Consider the following 14,617-nt stretch of genomic DNA (forward strand, 5'->3'; position numbering starts at 1 on the left):
TTCTAGAAAGGAAGCCACAGTTCAATTTCAGTTTTTACTCTCCTGTACAAAATCTTTTCCCATTAAGCTGACATACTGGCAAGATTTTGTTACAGATAGTGGCCACTATATGTAACATAAAAACTTAGTGTTTCTTTTAATAGGTCTGGAATCATTCGTAGGATATGCATAGTGCTAGATTTGGTCACCAGTGTTAACAGGCTTGCTCAGTGGTTCGAGCGTGGGAAGAGTTAATGAAGGCATAAACTGATAGCTAAACGTCCCCAAAAGTTCATTTCTTACAACAGTCGGGAAATCATTTGGCAAATGTCTACCTCGTGGAGTAGCATCAGCCTGAACACCGGGCAGCTCTGTGGCTCTCTGGCAGAGCATTGGTTGAGGCTGATAGAACAAAGAGGAAGGACAAGAACTACTTTTTTTTTTTTTTTTTTGCTTTTTTAATGCTATTGCACTCGTTTAAATATAACTTAAAATTTATATGATAAAGGGAAATGTATTATTTAATTTACAATTTCATTGATTTGAAAGTTTATTAAAAAGAAACAGAATCTAAAGTACACAATTTCTGGGTAGTTGAGCGTCTAAGGGCCAAAGTAGTTTTAATTTGTCACAGGGCTCCTGGAGTTGAATCCAGAGATCAGTCTCACCCTGACACCCTTGCAGTCATAGCTCAGAGGACACTTCACTAACAGTGTGTCCTCTGCTAGACACATTTGTTTAAAATTATCTGTGTAATAGATGAATTTGGGTACCCTTAATAGAGCTTGTTTGAGCTGGTATATTTATGTGATGAGTTAGGATTGCAGGAGTGGGATTTGAACTTGATGGCATTGTATCTTCAGGAAATGCCCAGTATTTGCATGTCTTCTTCCTGGAGCGTTTGTTACTAGTTTTCAGCTCACTACCATTCCTGTGGGAAGGCGGGGACCCACACACAGCACGTGCCTGGCACACACACCACATCCAGCACATTCTATGATGATGATCGGGAAAAGATAGTCTAGACAAATACGGTGTATTGTGAGATCCTGTTGAGTTTGACAGTTTTCTACTGAGTTGACCAACGGAGTATACAGTCGACCCTTGAACAACCTGGGTTTGAACTGCGTGGGTCCGCTTAGAGTGGATGTTTATCAGTAGTAAATTCTACGGTGCAACAGGGTCTGTCGTTGGCTAAATTTGTGGATGCAGAGGAACCACAGATATGAAGGGCCAACAATAAATTATACGTAGGTGGATTAACTGCAGCATTGTACAAGGATCAACTGTGGACCGAAAATGCTTTGTTCGTGTTGATGACGAGGATAATGATAAGATTAAAGCCAAGGTTTCTTTAAAGGTACTGTGGCTTTACTACCTTTAAGGTTTAAAGCATTTCTGACAATCCCACAAGGCCCTGTATGATCAGGTTTCTTCCTACCATCCCAGCTCCCTGCAATGCTGTTCTCTGGTTCGCTCTACTGCAGCCATACTGGGACCAATGGTGCTTTAGCTCCTTCTCACAACAGGACCTCTTGCATATGCTGTACATTGTTCTGTCTGGAGCCCTTCCAAGCCTTTATGGTAAATAGTGCAAATCCAGATCATAGCATAAAAGTGGCATCTTCAGAGAAGACGCCCCAAAGCCTCCACCCTCTATTTTTCCTTCGTTGTGACCAGATAATCGTGGAGCTCGTTGCTTGCCTTGGCCTGTGATCTTCCTTAGACAGCTGTCTGGCTTGTTCATCTCTGAATTCACATGGCTCTTCCAGAGAGTGTGCCTATTAGGAGGTGCTCAATGAATATCTGCTAAAGCAATAAATGTTGAGTGAATCATCCACAATTCAGTGAAAAGTTTTGGTTTTCTTTTTCTCTCTTTAGCTGGGAAGTTATCAATTCCAAACCAGATGAAAGACCCAGGCTCAGCCACTGTCTTGCAGAATCATGGATGAATTTCAGCATGTTTCTTCAAGAAATGTCTCTGTTTAAACAGCAGAGCCCTGGCAAGGCAAGTTTTCCAGAAAAGGAGAATGATGTGTGTGCTTTAAAATGTGAAATAAACTTGGAAACAAATGAATTAACCTATTTTATCAGCCTGTAAGGGTTCTCCAATTCTGAATATAATACACTACGAACACGTGCCATAAAAACTGATATTAGCGAGGTTCAGAAATGTTAGTGTTGTTAGCACTAGAAAATCCTTAACCTTATATTTTGAAATTGGATTGGATTTCTATTTTATCCGTATTTATGTAGCTTATTAACTAAAATGAATGATGATTTGTCCTCTCAGCCAGACCAAGGATAAAAACGTGTTATTAAGAATTTCAGTTTATATTATCTAGGCTGGTTCTCAAGTCAAAGGAACACATAGCCCTTTGAGGGTGTTTTTGGAGGTAACTGAGTCTCACTTTCAGTCTAAAAAGTGGAGATTCTTGTATGCTTTACTTAAGAAAGAAAATCTTTGGCAGAAACATCCACAGTGATTATATAAATGGAATGAGTATTTTTCCAACAAAGATGAAAACCCACGAGGAGAGAGTTGAGTGGTTTGAAAGGGGTTACAAGAAATGCCCACTATAGGGTTTTTATGTGTAGAGGCAGCTTCCACTGTATCTTGACAGCACGGGTGAGCTACAGAACCATCAATAGACCCCTTCCCTTCCACTGCTATGGAAACGAATGTCCACCTGTAGTTGGAAGGAAGAACCTAGGAATGTCTTCATTTAAAATCCCTCTCTTTGTACCGTGTTACAGGAAATCTAACTTCAATGAGTAATAGAACTATATTCGGACACATTTTGAGCATACTAAAGTTGCAACATTGTATATGGATAAGTTATTTTAATCACTGAAGGTGATTTTTAGAAAAGATATCAACATGGTAGCGGGGTGGGGTGACTTGTGTTTTTGATGCTTATTTTACTGAGATGATTAAACACATTTTTAGAAGATTCTGAACTTAAACTTCTGCACTGGGTTGCATTAATATACCCCAAGTCAATTAACGTAAGATAACGATGCTACAAATTTAGTGGATGATATGAAATCCCTTCGTGAAACTGAATTCTGGATATAGTAATGCTTTTATTTGTTCTTTTAACTTTTATGGTCTTTCCTCTTCCATTTTGCTATTAGAATTCCGTATTCTTCAAGGATCCCTGATGTTTGAGAAACAGCTCTTAATTTTGTTTTCCTTTTGACTAGTGAATTTATTAACCCTGTGCCAAGAATGAAAAATCAAAGTTAATCTGAATTTTAGACCCCGTTGCTGTTTCTCTTAATCAGTTATTGATCAGAGTTCTGTATCCTTTCCTTGTGTGTCTTTTTGAAATTCCCTTAATGAATTTTCTTGGCTGTTCAGTGAAATTTAGTACCATAATTTAAAGGTAAAGCAAAGAAGTAAGATAGTTTATTTTAAATAATAGAGTGTGAAAAAAAGTGAAGACTTTATGGGAGAATTTTTCTGTCTTGATGTTTTACTTACTTAAAACGACCAAGATTCTTTTGGCTTCAACTGACAGAAAGAATATAATCAAATTTCACTGGTGGAATTAGTTTCATTTGCCGGACAGATATGGTTAGGAAGGAGGATAGTAATGGCCAGTCGATTTATCCCAGCTGCTTATCAGCTGTGCAAATTACTGTTATATTTATGTAAATACCTCTCATTTCTATAACATGTTTTGCCGTGTTTATGAATTTCTGTGGATTTATAGAAACAGTTTGAACCTACAGATTTCATTACCGGGCTGCATTGTTTTCAGCGAGTGACCCTGAGTAAAACAAGTTTCTGGGTACATACTATTCTTCAGGTCTCTTGCATCTGGTAATACAGCTGCAGGCATGATTAATGGGAGATGTTGTTCTCTGTGCCAGAGGTTAGCTTCTGGAACCTTCCAAATGATTATCACTTAATGTTAAAGTGGGCTAAGGCTGGTTGAACACAGCGGTCATTAGTCAGATCTAAGTGCAGAGAACACTGTTTGAAAGACATTTGCCATAACATGATAGATGGCATATAGATCAATAATTTTGTGTGTATCCTGTGCTCTAAAGTATCTTGATGTTATGTACAACTGTCACATGTTGCTTCTATTATTTTTAGTTTTGTCTCCTGGTCTGCAGTGTATGCACCTTTTTTACGATCTTGGGAAGTTACATTCCTGGGGTTATACTGAGCTATCTACTGTGTAAGTATAGTAGAACATTTTGTCTAATTGATGTGACACATATGGTATCATTTAATGGTCTACAAGACGTTCCACAGTTTAGAAGAGGAGGGATGTGTTCTTGATTATAAAGCAAGTTGATTATTCTTTAATTTCCTGCTGTACAAAGTTTCTCCTTTTTCTAGAGACATGTTGCTATTTCAAAATTATAAGAATAGCTGTCAAAATGCAAGGTTATATATAAGTGATTCATTTTATTTTAAATTATGTCAATAAAGCTGTAAACAAGCTCTACTCTCCACCCCCCACAAATACGTGAGTACTTTTGCCGTTGTGCATCATCTGCGGCTCAAAATATAATTAAAACCACAATGAGACACCATTATATCCCCACCAAAACGGCTGAAATTAAAAATACTGACTATATCAAGTGTTAGCCAGGATATGGTGGGTAGGTAGAATGGTACAACCACTTTGGATAACAGTTTGGTAGTTTTTTAAAAGCTACTATGTGACCGAGGCATTCCACAGCTAGATGTTTTCCCAAGAGAAGGGAAAGCATACACCTATACAAAGACTTGTCCACAAATGTTCATAGTGGCTTTATTTGTGTTAGCCAAAAACAGAAGACAATTCATGTGTCCATCAACAAATAGATGGGTGAACAAACTGTGGTACATCCATACAATGGATTACTACTCAGCACTACAAAAGTGATGTATGCAACAGTCTGGATAAACCTCAAAATAATTAGATTGGGTGGGAGAAGCCAGGTTAAAAAAAAAGAGTACATACTGTTTGATTCCATTTATATATAATTCAAACTAATCTTTAGTGACAGAGCACATAAATGGTTGCCTGGGGATGAGGCGGGTAGGGCAGGGAAAGACCAGAGGGAGGGATTAAGAGAAACATGAGGAAACTTTTGGGGGTGGTATGGTCACTATCTTTATCATGATGACAGTTTCTTAGTTGTATGCATATGTCAAAACATCAAATTGTACACTTTAAATATGTGCAATTTATTGTATGTCAATTGTAACTCAAAAGTGCTGTAAAAAAAGTTTCGATTTCCTGCTTCTCCTAAAAAATATAAAGATCTGGCCCTGCCGCCTTTAGATGGGGCAGTCGCTCTCCACCCACCCAACCCTCGTATCTCCCTAGTTTTCTCGCACCAGCCTTTAACATTTACAGATACCTCCTTGTCTTCTAGAGATATTTGAGTTTGCAACTCCTATTTAAAAGGTAAATGGGCACGTGTCCTGACAACAGCAGAGAAATAAACAGTAGGGAATACAACGCCTTTCCTGTGTTGATCTTCATTTCTTTTTGTATTCCTCATGCCTCACACAAAGGGCCAATGGTCAGAGCTCACATCCGTTCTCCCAAGTAGAACTCCTGTGGAATATCAGCCCTTTGATCTGCCTTGTTTAGGAGGGAAAGGAGAAGAGAGCTAGGGAAAGCGAGTCTAATACGGGCAAGGCATTATTCAGATGGTCTGTATTTATCTCATTTATCCTTCCCAGCAACCCCAAGAGATGAGGTTATTATCCCAGTATTACTGACGAGAGGCTAACAGATAGTTAATAACGTTTCTATGGAGAAGTGATCATTTAACAAATAAGTAGAGTTGATATTTTAATCCAGGACTGTTGTCGGGAAAGCACGTAACCTTTGTATAAATTTTGAGGGTAAGAGGATTGAAGGGATGGAGTTATCTAATTGCACGTCTTTGAAAACCATGACTGTTGGGTTGTGTGTATATAGGAGAAAATGGTTTCATTACAGGGGGAAGAATAAAAACTATGGACTTATTTCACAGAGGCACTTCCTTAAGAAAAAAAAAAACCAATTTGTCCGTAAGGGAACTGAAATAATTTTGTGACATACTAAGATGTAGCCTTTGGAAAGTAAGGTCACTTTCCTTAAACTCTCTTCCTCCTTATCTTGCAGTACTATGTGCATTTCTGTGTCCATTTTTTAAGTGTAATGATATTGGACAAAAAATATACAACAAAATCAAGTCATTTCTGCTGAAACTAGATTTTGGAATCAGAGAATATATTAACCAGAAGAAACGTGAGAGAGCTGGTAGGTAACGTTTGAATTTTAGATTCCACGCATGAGATGAGACATCAGCTGGCTATTATGAAATCACCTTTAATATATTTCAGGGTGTTTTAGCCTTTCACCACATATTACTACAGAAGCAAATCCCCCCAAAGTAACATAGCTTTTTCCAATTTTAGGCTTTTATACTTTTCTCAAACATACAACAAATCGCCTTTTTAATCCAAATTGTCAGGGGAGAGAGAAAAGGCTTCAACACTTCTGTATTTGCTACTTATCATTTATTTTCTCTAAATCGTTTTCTTTGGGAGTGGACGGTTGCAAATAACAAATGACACAGGTAGGGCTGTGTGTGGGAGCCCTGTAAGAGGGGGCCAGTAGAACGGGAAGGAAAAGAAAATAGGGGGAAGACTAATGTGCTCCTTGTTCACTTTTTAACTTGGCTTGTGACCTTACAGATTCTCAAACTACAGGGAGCATCGGAATTGTCTGAAGAGCTTATTAAAGCTTAGATTGCGGGGCCCATACCCCAGAGTTTCTGATTCAGCTGGTCTAGGGGAGGGCCTGGGGATTTGCCTTTCTAAAAGTCCAGGGGCCACACTATGAGGACCACTGATATGGACCATTTCCCTCGGAAACCAAACAGTTGCAAATACGGGTACCTTGTTATGTGCAAACATTTAATTACGTGGAGGCGTTGGAGAATATGAGGAAGGTGGGATAAGGATATCTAATGGGTAAAATACACGCTGTCTAAGCTGGCCAGGAAACTGAAAGCTTCCAAATTTTTTCCCAACAGAAGCAGATAAAGAAAAAAGTCACAAAGATGACAGTGAATTAGACTTTTCAGCTCTCTGTCCTAAGGTATTTTTTGTTTAGTTTTCAATTTGTTCCTGTGTGGTTTGACTGTAAATTTATCTAAATGTACCAAAACTGGAATGATACTCTTAATAGACTCCTCCTGTTTCTCTAAGATGATTGAACAATATCTAAAGGAAAATGTTTCAAAAGATTCCCCACAGAAGTTTGAAATGTGTCACTGGTATTTATATTAACACAGATTAGCCTGACCGTTGCCGCCAAAGAGTTGTCTGTGTCTGACACAGATGTGTCCGAGGTCTCCTGGACTGACAATGGGACCTTCAACCTTTCAGAAGGATACACTCCACAGACGGACACTTCTGACGGTATGCTCACACTCCTAGATGCTCTGATTTGTATAATTATGAGTGCGTGCAAAGGTATTTAATCTGTCAGCTGCTGACTGGATAAACAAGGTGTGGTACATCTACACAATGGAATCTCACTTGGCTATAAAAATGAAGTACTCACGTTTGCTACAACATGGTTGAACCTTAAACACGTTATGCTAAAGTGGAGGAAGCCAGACACACAAGTCCACACCTTGGGTGACTCCATTTCTATGAAATGTCCAGAATAGGCAAATCCGTGCAGAAGGAAAATAGGTTAGTGGCTGCCAGTGGCTGGGGGAAGAGGGAATGGTGGGTGACTGGTAATTAATATGTTTCTTTTGGGATGATGAGAATGTTCTAGAATTAGATGGTGGTGATGTTGAACAGCTTTGTGAATATATTAAAAAACACAATCATATACTTTAAAAGGGTAAGTTTTATAGTATATGAATTATATCTCAAAAGCTATTTTTTTGAAGAGTATGAGAAAAACATCTAAGCTAATCAATGTCCAAATCTGCCTTTATTTTGAAAACAAACAATTGACAATGAAAAAACTTAACTTCTGGACTATCTGGTGGCATTGTTTATAGCAGTAATGGGATGGGGGAGGAGAGAAGCTAATCCCATATATCCAGGGCTAGTCCTTATTAAGAGGGACTGAAGCATGGGGGGCAAGTTTCCCAAATCCAAAGCTGATTTCAGGGTTTCTCATATACTATTTTTTTTTTTAACTAACTTGTTTTTCTTCCAAGTTAGTTTAAAAAAAAGCTTTCTTATCTTTTATAATTAGGTTAAGTACAATTTAAAATGAAATTTGAGACAAGTCTTGTGCAATAACTTTTGCTAGTCTCATTGGATTATTTCAAGTCATTTTAACAATATACTGAAAATATAAGCAGGTTATAATGGAGGATTATGAATAAATTATTTTATATGTGTCTTTATAAGCAAGAACACACTTTCTTTTTCTAGAGGAAGGAAGAAGGCTGTGTAGTGTTGAAAAAATACAGGTTTGGAGATTGGGAGACCCAAGTGTAGCCTTGCTTTTGTCATTAACTTTATTGTATGACCTTGAACAGGTGACATGATTTCTGTGGATCTCAATTTCCTCATCTTTAAAGTGCATTAGAACAAGAGGGTCACTGAAGTCCTCTCAAGCTCTACAAGCTGTACATACCTACAAGACCAGTAAAACAAGCCCTTTGTTCTTAAGCATCCTATCTCAGATTTACACAAGGGGAGCAACAATGATGGAAACCATATAGAAGGCTTTCATTAATTAACTTGAAGATTCCAAAGAGTTACTGAAGGATTTTCTGTGAAAAGTGAAAAACAATGAAATCACTGTCTGCCTACTAACCTGACATTGCTTTCAAATGTCCCAAATCTTAAAGCGTTCCTGTATATATTCAGGACCTATATTTTGCTAAAACCGTATGGTTAATTTCAGCTATATTCATGGAAAGCTAAATGTTTCCATAAGCTCTTAGGTTGAATATGGAATAGAAGGAACAGCAGCTTCTTTTAACTCATTGCTTTAAACAAACACAGTTACAGATACTCAAACAGATCTCCATGAATGAAAATGCAAAGGCTGGATAATAGTCACCATCTGCTGGACCCAAATCTATGAAAACGTCCCATTGAAATATTTTTTATTTTGGATTATACATATCCACATTGGCTTAAGCTAATCCCCTCCCCAGGAGCAGGATGAAATTTTGGTGCACGTTTAAACTCTAGTCAGAGCTCCAAGCTGACATTAAGACAGGTTGAATAGTAAGTCATAACACACTTTTTGTGTTTAAGAGGAAAGCTAAGGCCATGGGGGGACATGTAGTGTTTGTGTGTACTTGTGGAGAGAGTGTCCCAGACTTGGGGGGGTCTGATGGGAGGCTAGATGAATGCCAGAGTGATTCAGAGGATTCCAATTAAAAGCAGGGATCTTTTAGACAATTCTCTGATTTCAAATTTATTATGGTTTATTACAGGGTCTTATAAACCTTTGACTTTCTATTTTTTGTATATCTGAGATAGTAAAGGTTTATCAATTACTACTTTATAACTTAGAAGTTGAATCATAAAAAAAAATTTATTATGGTGCTTAAGCATGAACTTCTGTTCTACATTTCACAGATCTTGACCGACCTAGTGAGGAAGTTTTCTCTCGAGACCTTTCAGATTTTCCATCTCTAGAAAATGGCACAGGAACAAACGATGAAGATGAATTAAGCCTTGGCTTGCCCACTGAGCTCAAGAGAAGAAAGGAGCAGTTGGACCGCGGTCCCAGACCCAGCTCAGAGAGGCAATCAGTGGCTGGTCTCACCCTTCCTCTGAGCGGTGACCAAACCTTCCACCTGATGAGCAACCTGGCTGGGGACGTCATCACCGCTGCGGTGACTGCCGCCGTCAAAGACCAGTTAGCAGGCATGCAGCAAGCACTGTCTCAGGCTGCTCCCAGCCCAGGGGAGGACACAGACGAAGGGGATGATTTTGAACTACTGGACCAGTCAGAGCTCGACCAAATTGAGAGTGAATTGGGGCTTTCACAAGACCAGGAAGCAGAAGCACCGCAAAATAAGAAGTCTTCAGGCTTTCTTTCAAATCTACTCGGAGGCCATTAGTCTGGGAATCAGCTTGTATGACAGAGCACAGACAAACTACCAAAAAAATTCAAACAAGCAAAAAAAGAAAAAAAAGGAAAAAAAAACTTTTCGAACTGTGAGCTTTACTGATTACTTTAGAATTTTGTTGGCCTTTTTTTTCCCTTCTGCAGTGAGTTAATTGGATATATATCAGCTGACACTGATAGATTGATATTTCTCATAGTTATTTTTATGTAATGCGCATGGAAATGAACTTTATATATATGTATATATATTTACTGCATTGTCAGAGTTGAATATTAGAGGTTGTTTTTAAAGCAAAATGAAAACACCCAATTATTGAGGTCCTCCCATTAGTATTCCGTATTTTTTCTTCACAATTATTTTTTCAAGCATGCAAAAACAGTTTATTGTAACTCGCTGAAATATTAACAGTTAATTGTGAAACATGCTATATTGGCCCCTCTGTTCCTAATACTTGGAAACAGTCAAAAAATTTTGGTAGATTTTGATGTAAAAAGACAAAAATGATCAAGGTCACTTTGGTTGAAAGACTTGGGAGATACTATTAAAATTCATTTCCTAGGAACAATTTTGAAAATATATTTAACTACGTTGGATGGGCTAGTACATTTCCATGTTATTTTTGCAGTTGTAGACTTTAGGCTTCCTTGTAAATGGCGTGCTCCATTGACTGCCAGCTCTAGTCTTGCAACAGGTGGTATTAACCCATCGAAAGCAAGTAATTAGATATCATGTAGACGGTGGTTTCGATGTAAGCAGAGATCGGGCTGTGCTTTGTTGTTCAATTGTCATATATTTGTGATAGGGATGTTGTGAGTACAGATCTATTCTGCCTGCTCAGAACTAGGTTAAACCTCATCTTTCATATTATGGAAAAAGTCTCTTAAAATTGTGAAACTAGTTGCTGGTATGTTCTATGAGCGATGTGGTCATCAGCCTTAGAGAAACGAGAACTGTTTGTAGTCTGACTCTCCTACAGGAGAGAAACTTGCTTGGTTTTCAAGTGTATTTATTTGCCATAGAAGTCTAAATCTGTAATCTGTTTCTTCTTAGGAAGCTAGAATATATTTTTCCTTTATTTTAAACTTTTTAGATCACTTTAAAATAACCACATTTCACTTAGCTGTTTAACAAAGGACTAAAGAGAAGAAATCAAGCTAATTTTGTTTTTGTGATAGAAACTTTTAATATAGAAACTTTTAATAGTGTTGAGGGACCATGTCAGCAACTACCAACCATCTCTTCAATCTTCAGGTACAGCTGGCATTCTGACAGATGCACACAGACATCTGAGCCCCTCAGAAAGGAAGGATAATCCAAGAATATAGGAAATCTGTGGTCCCCTCCCTTTACTTTATCCCTTCCCTTATATGTCTAAAGAGTAATGATAGGTCATCTGACATTTTAATGTAGCATCTCTTATTTATTTTTTCTTTCTGAGGTATTAAAATATCTAGACTGAATTTTGCCAAATATTAAAGGGAGAGAAGTTACTGCAGACTCTGAACACTTGCTTTTCGTGATTGACGATGCTTCTATGTCATTAGTGCCTCTTGACTGTGTTTGAGTCCTTTACTGATACAAATTGAGCCTGTGCCTTCATTATCTTGCCCGTTGGGGTACAAATGAAAACCTGGTGTTAGATGTATGAACTGTGTGGGTTTGCAAGGAATATACCTGAATTCTATTTCAGTAAGAGTTTCTGGACATGAAGAAAAATACAGTCACGTATTTATAAAATAGTTTGTTACCAGGTTTATTATTTTTTTATGTGTATGTTTCTTCACTTAAAAAATATTCTTGGCCATGAAGTCAGAAAGTTTAAAGGTCTTTTCAGTTTCTTCATTGAGGGGAAAACGAGAAGTTAAATAACTTAAGTAATTAAAGAATGTGTTACAAGTCACTGGACAAGCTTACAAGGAGATAAACTCACGATTTGATGGCATGAACAGTAAAGGCAGAATCAGATGTTATAAACTATAAATTAAAAGGGGTTTGGGGAGGTTGTTAGGGTAGAAAAATGTGTTACAGCCCTATGGTGGAGACATACCAGCTCTCTGTGGGCAGTAGGATTATAACCACACATGCACTTCAGTAGTATTTGTTCCAGAATATATGTGGCTATAAATTTACACAATGTAATAATGGTACTCTTAATACTATCAAACAGAGGATGTCAAGGGGTTTCGTTTTGTGTGTGTGTGTGTGTGTGTGTGTGTGTGTGTGTGTGTGTGTTTGGCGGGGGATAGGGTGGGGGGAACATTATATATAGTCCTGTTTCTGGCTTTAAGATGTACTAACAATAAACCCTGTGACTGATTCAGTACAGTGGGAAACTACAGATTCCTTACCATGAGAATTTATGCAGTCATTAAAATGTGAAGCATGGATATTTCTTAATTGTAGAGGAGCTGTAGAAAGATGTTTTGTTCACTTCCTGTAGGAAATGCTGAGCAAAACCATACAGTGGGAGAAGCATACACTGATCATGCATTTTGATCTGAAGCAATAAAGCAGGGCTGAACTTCAAGCTTGTTTTGGAAGGTCAATCCAGGCTTAAAGCAATATTTATATTCTCATTCTGAACATCTTTACTTTTTGTGTACCCTAAAAATCTTCAGAAGTGATTTTTTAAAACTGCTCCCTCCCCAATTTAGTAGAATGTTAGGAAAAGAAACTTTTATGAGGTTTGGCAAGTGGCAAACATCCTCAACATATTTTGGCATCTCACTCTTATATTTGAAATAAGTGCGACTTTATTCCTTTTTAAAAAGTGGCAAAGTGCCAGCAAACTACTGATTTTAGGCCAGAAGCAAATCTACATTTAAGAAAAAGCGATTTAAAAGTTTTCCTTCTCTGTTTATACCTTAGGTTGATGTAGTTCCTTATACTGCTCTGGCTATGTTAGTTATGAGATAAGAAATTATCTTGAAAACCCTTCCTAAACTACTACCCTTCCTAAACTACATGTGTCACAGGTCACGTGTATCACAATGAAGACACAGTCTCTGAACTATATTTCTGTATAGTATTCCTCCTTTTCCACTGAAGCACTTAAGGTAGGATGGGATGTCAGAATTATGAGCTCTGGGTTCTGATGTTAACATTATGACCCTAAGACACAATGTCAAGTCGCATAGCATCTCAAACCACCACCTCAGTTTCCCCGAACATAAAATTAGGAAGCTAATTCCTATCCTCTCACACAGTGATGTTTTGAGAATGAATGAAAAAAGAAAAATGTCTGAAGCATTTTCGGGGGAAAAAAAAGCTGTATAAAACCAAGATAGTGATCTTTTTCCTATTTCAGCTAAGCCATCTTTTTGAACATTAAAGAAAAGTCAATCAACAAGAACCTGCTTACAAAACAGACTCTAAAGTTCTTTTAATGGGCCTAGCATGATATTGGCCTTATAATCCAATAAATCCTGTAGAAAAAGAGGATAGACAGTGTTGCCAAATTGTCTGTTATTTCATTTGACTCTAAAACATGTGTAAGGTTCTACATTAGTCATTGTGAATGGTTCTAACACATCCTGGCTGCGGGACTGAAAGTCACCTAACATCTGTACTTGTTTCCTTCACCTATAAAATTAAGATAAAGCACCTGCCTCATAGTATGTTATAAGGATTAAATGTCTAAGATGGGTTGGCAAACTACCACCCATGGGCCAAATCTGGCCTGCCACCTGTTTTTATGGAATATTTAAAAATATAATTTTCTTTTTCTGGACTTCCCTGGTGGCACAGTGGTTAAGAATCTGCCTGCGAATGCAAGGTACATGGGTTCGAGCCCTGGTCTGGGAAGATCCCACATGCTGCAGAGCACCTCAGCCCACATGCCACAACTACTGAAGCCCGTGCGCCTAGAGCGCGTGCTCCACAACAAGAGAAGTCGCTGCAATAAGAAGCCCGTGCCCCGCAACGAAGAGCAGCCCTCTCTGGCTGCAACTAGAGAAAGCCCGCTCGTAGCAACGAAGACCCAATGCAGCCAAAAATAAATAAATAAATTTAAAATATATATATAAATATTTTAAAATAGTTCCAAAAAACCCAGAAGACTATTTTATGACATATGAAAAATACATGAAATTCAAAATTCAGCACCCATAAAGAATGTTTTATTAGAAGAGGGCCACACTCATTTATGTACTGTCTATGCATCCTTTTATGCTAAAACAGAAAAGTTGAATAGTTGTGATGAAACCATAGGCCTACAAAGCCTAGTATATTCACTATCTGTCCTTTTATAGGAAAAGTTTGCCAATCCTTGGTCTAATACGTAGAAAACACTCAGTTACAGTTAGGGTCCTGTGTAATCCTCATGACTACAATTAAGTGGTATTAAGAGCTTTTCTCAGAAGGATGGGGTCAAATAAATTGTCCAAAGTCACACAACTACTAAGAGGAAAAGCCAGTTTGACCCCAAAGCCTATTCTCTTTCTAATATGTCACACTACCTAATAGTTTTCATTTTTTAAAAATACATTAAGAATGATCATATTTATTGGCTTCCCTGGTGGTGCAGTGGTTAAGAATCCACCTGCCAATGCAGGGGACACGGGTTCGA

At 37.9% G+C, this 14,617-nt stretch overlaps 1 protein-coding gene across 3 annotated transcripts in view; it reads left to right on the forward strand.

The window, feature by feature from the left end:
• RETREG1 (reticulophagy regulator 1) overlaps positions 1 to 11,858 on the forward strand; it is a 123,041-nt gene extending 111,183 nt beyond the window's left edge. For all 3 annotated transcript variants that reach the window (XM_033436563.2, XM_004274475.4, XM_004274476.3), the window contains 6 exons: positions 1,861 to 1,987; positions 4,088 to 4,172; positions 6,105 to 6,242; positions 7,021 to 7,085; positions 7,282 to 7,408; positions 9,554 to 11,858. In XM_033436563.2, coding sequence (XP_033292454.1) covers positions 1,861 to 1,987; positions 4,088 to 4,172; positions 6,105 to 6,242; positions 7,021 to 7,085; positions 7,282 to 7,408; positions 9,554 to 10,041 — 1,030 coding nt within the window. In that variant the 3' untranslated portion in view covers positions 10,042 to 11,858. The remainder of the gene's footprint in view (positions 1 to 1,860; positions 1,988 to 4,087; positions 4,173 to 6,104; positions 6,243 to 7,020; positions 7,086 to 7,281; positions 7,409 to 9,553) is intronic.
• The last annotated feature ends 2,759 nt before the right edge of the window (positions 11,859 to 14,617 follow it).

This window comes from Orcinus orca, chromosome 3 (assembly GCF_937001465.1).
Source record: "Orcinus orca chromosome 3, mOrcOrc1.1, whole genome shotgun sequence".
Lineage (NCBI taxonomy): Eukaryota > Metazoa > Chordata > Mammalia > Artiodactyla > Delphinidae > Orcinus > Orcinus orca.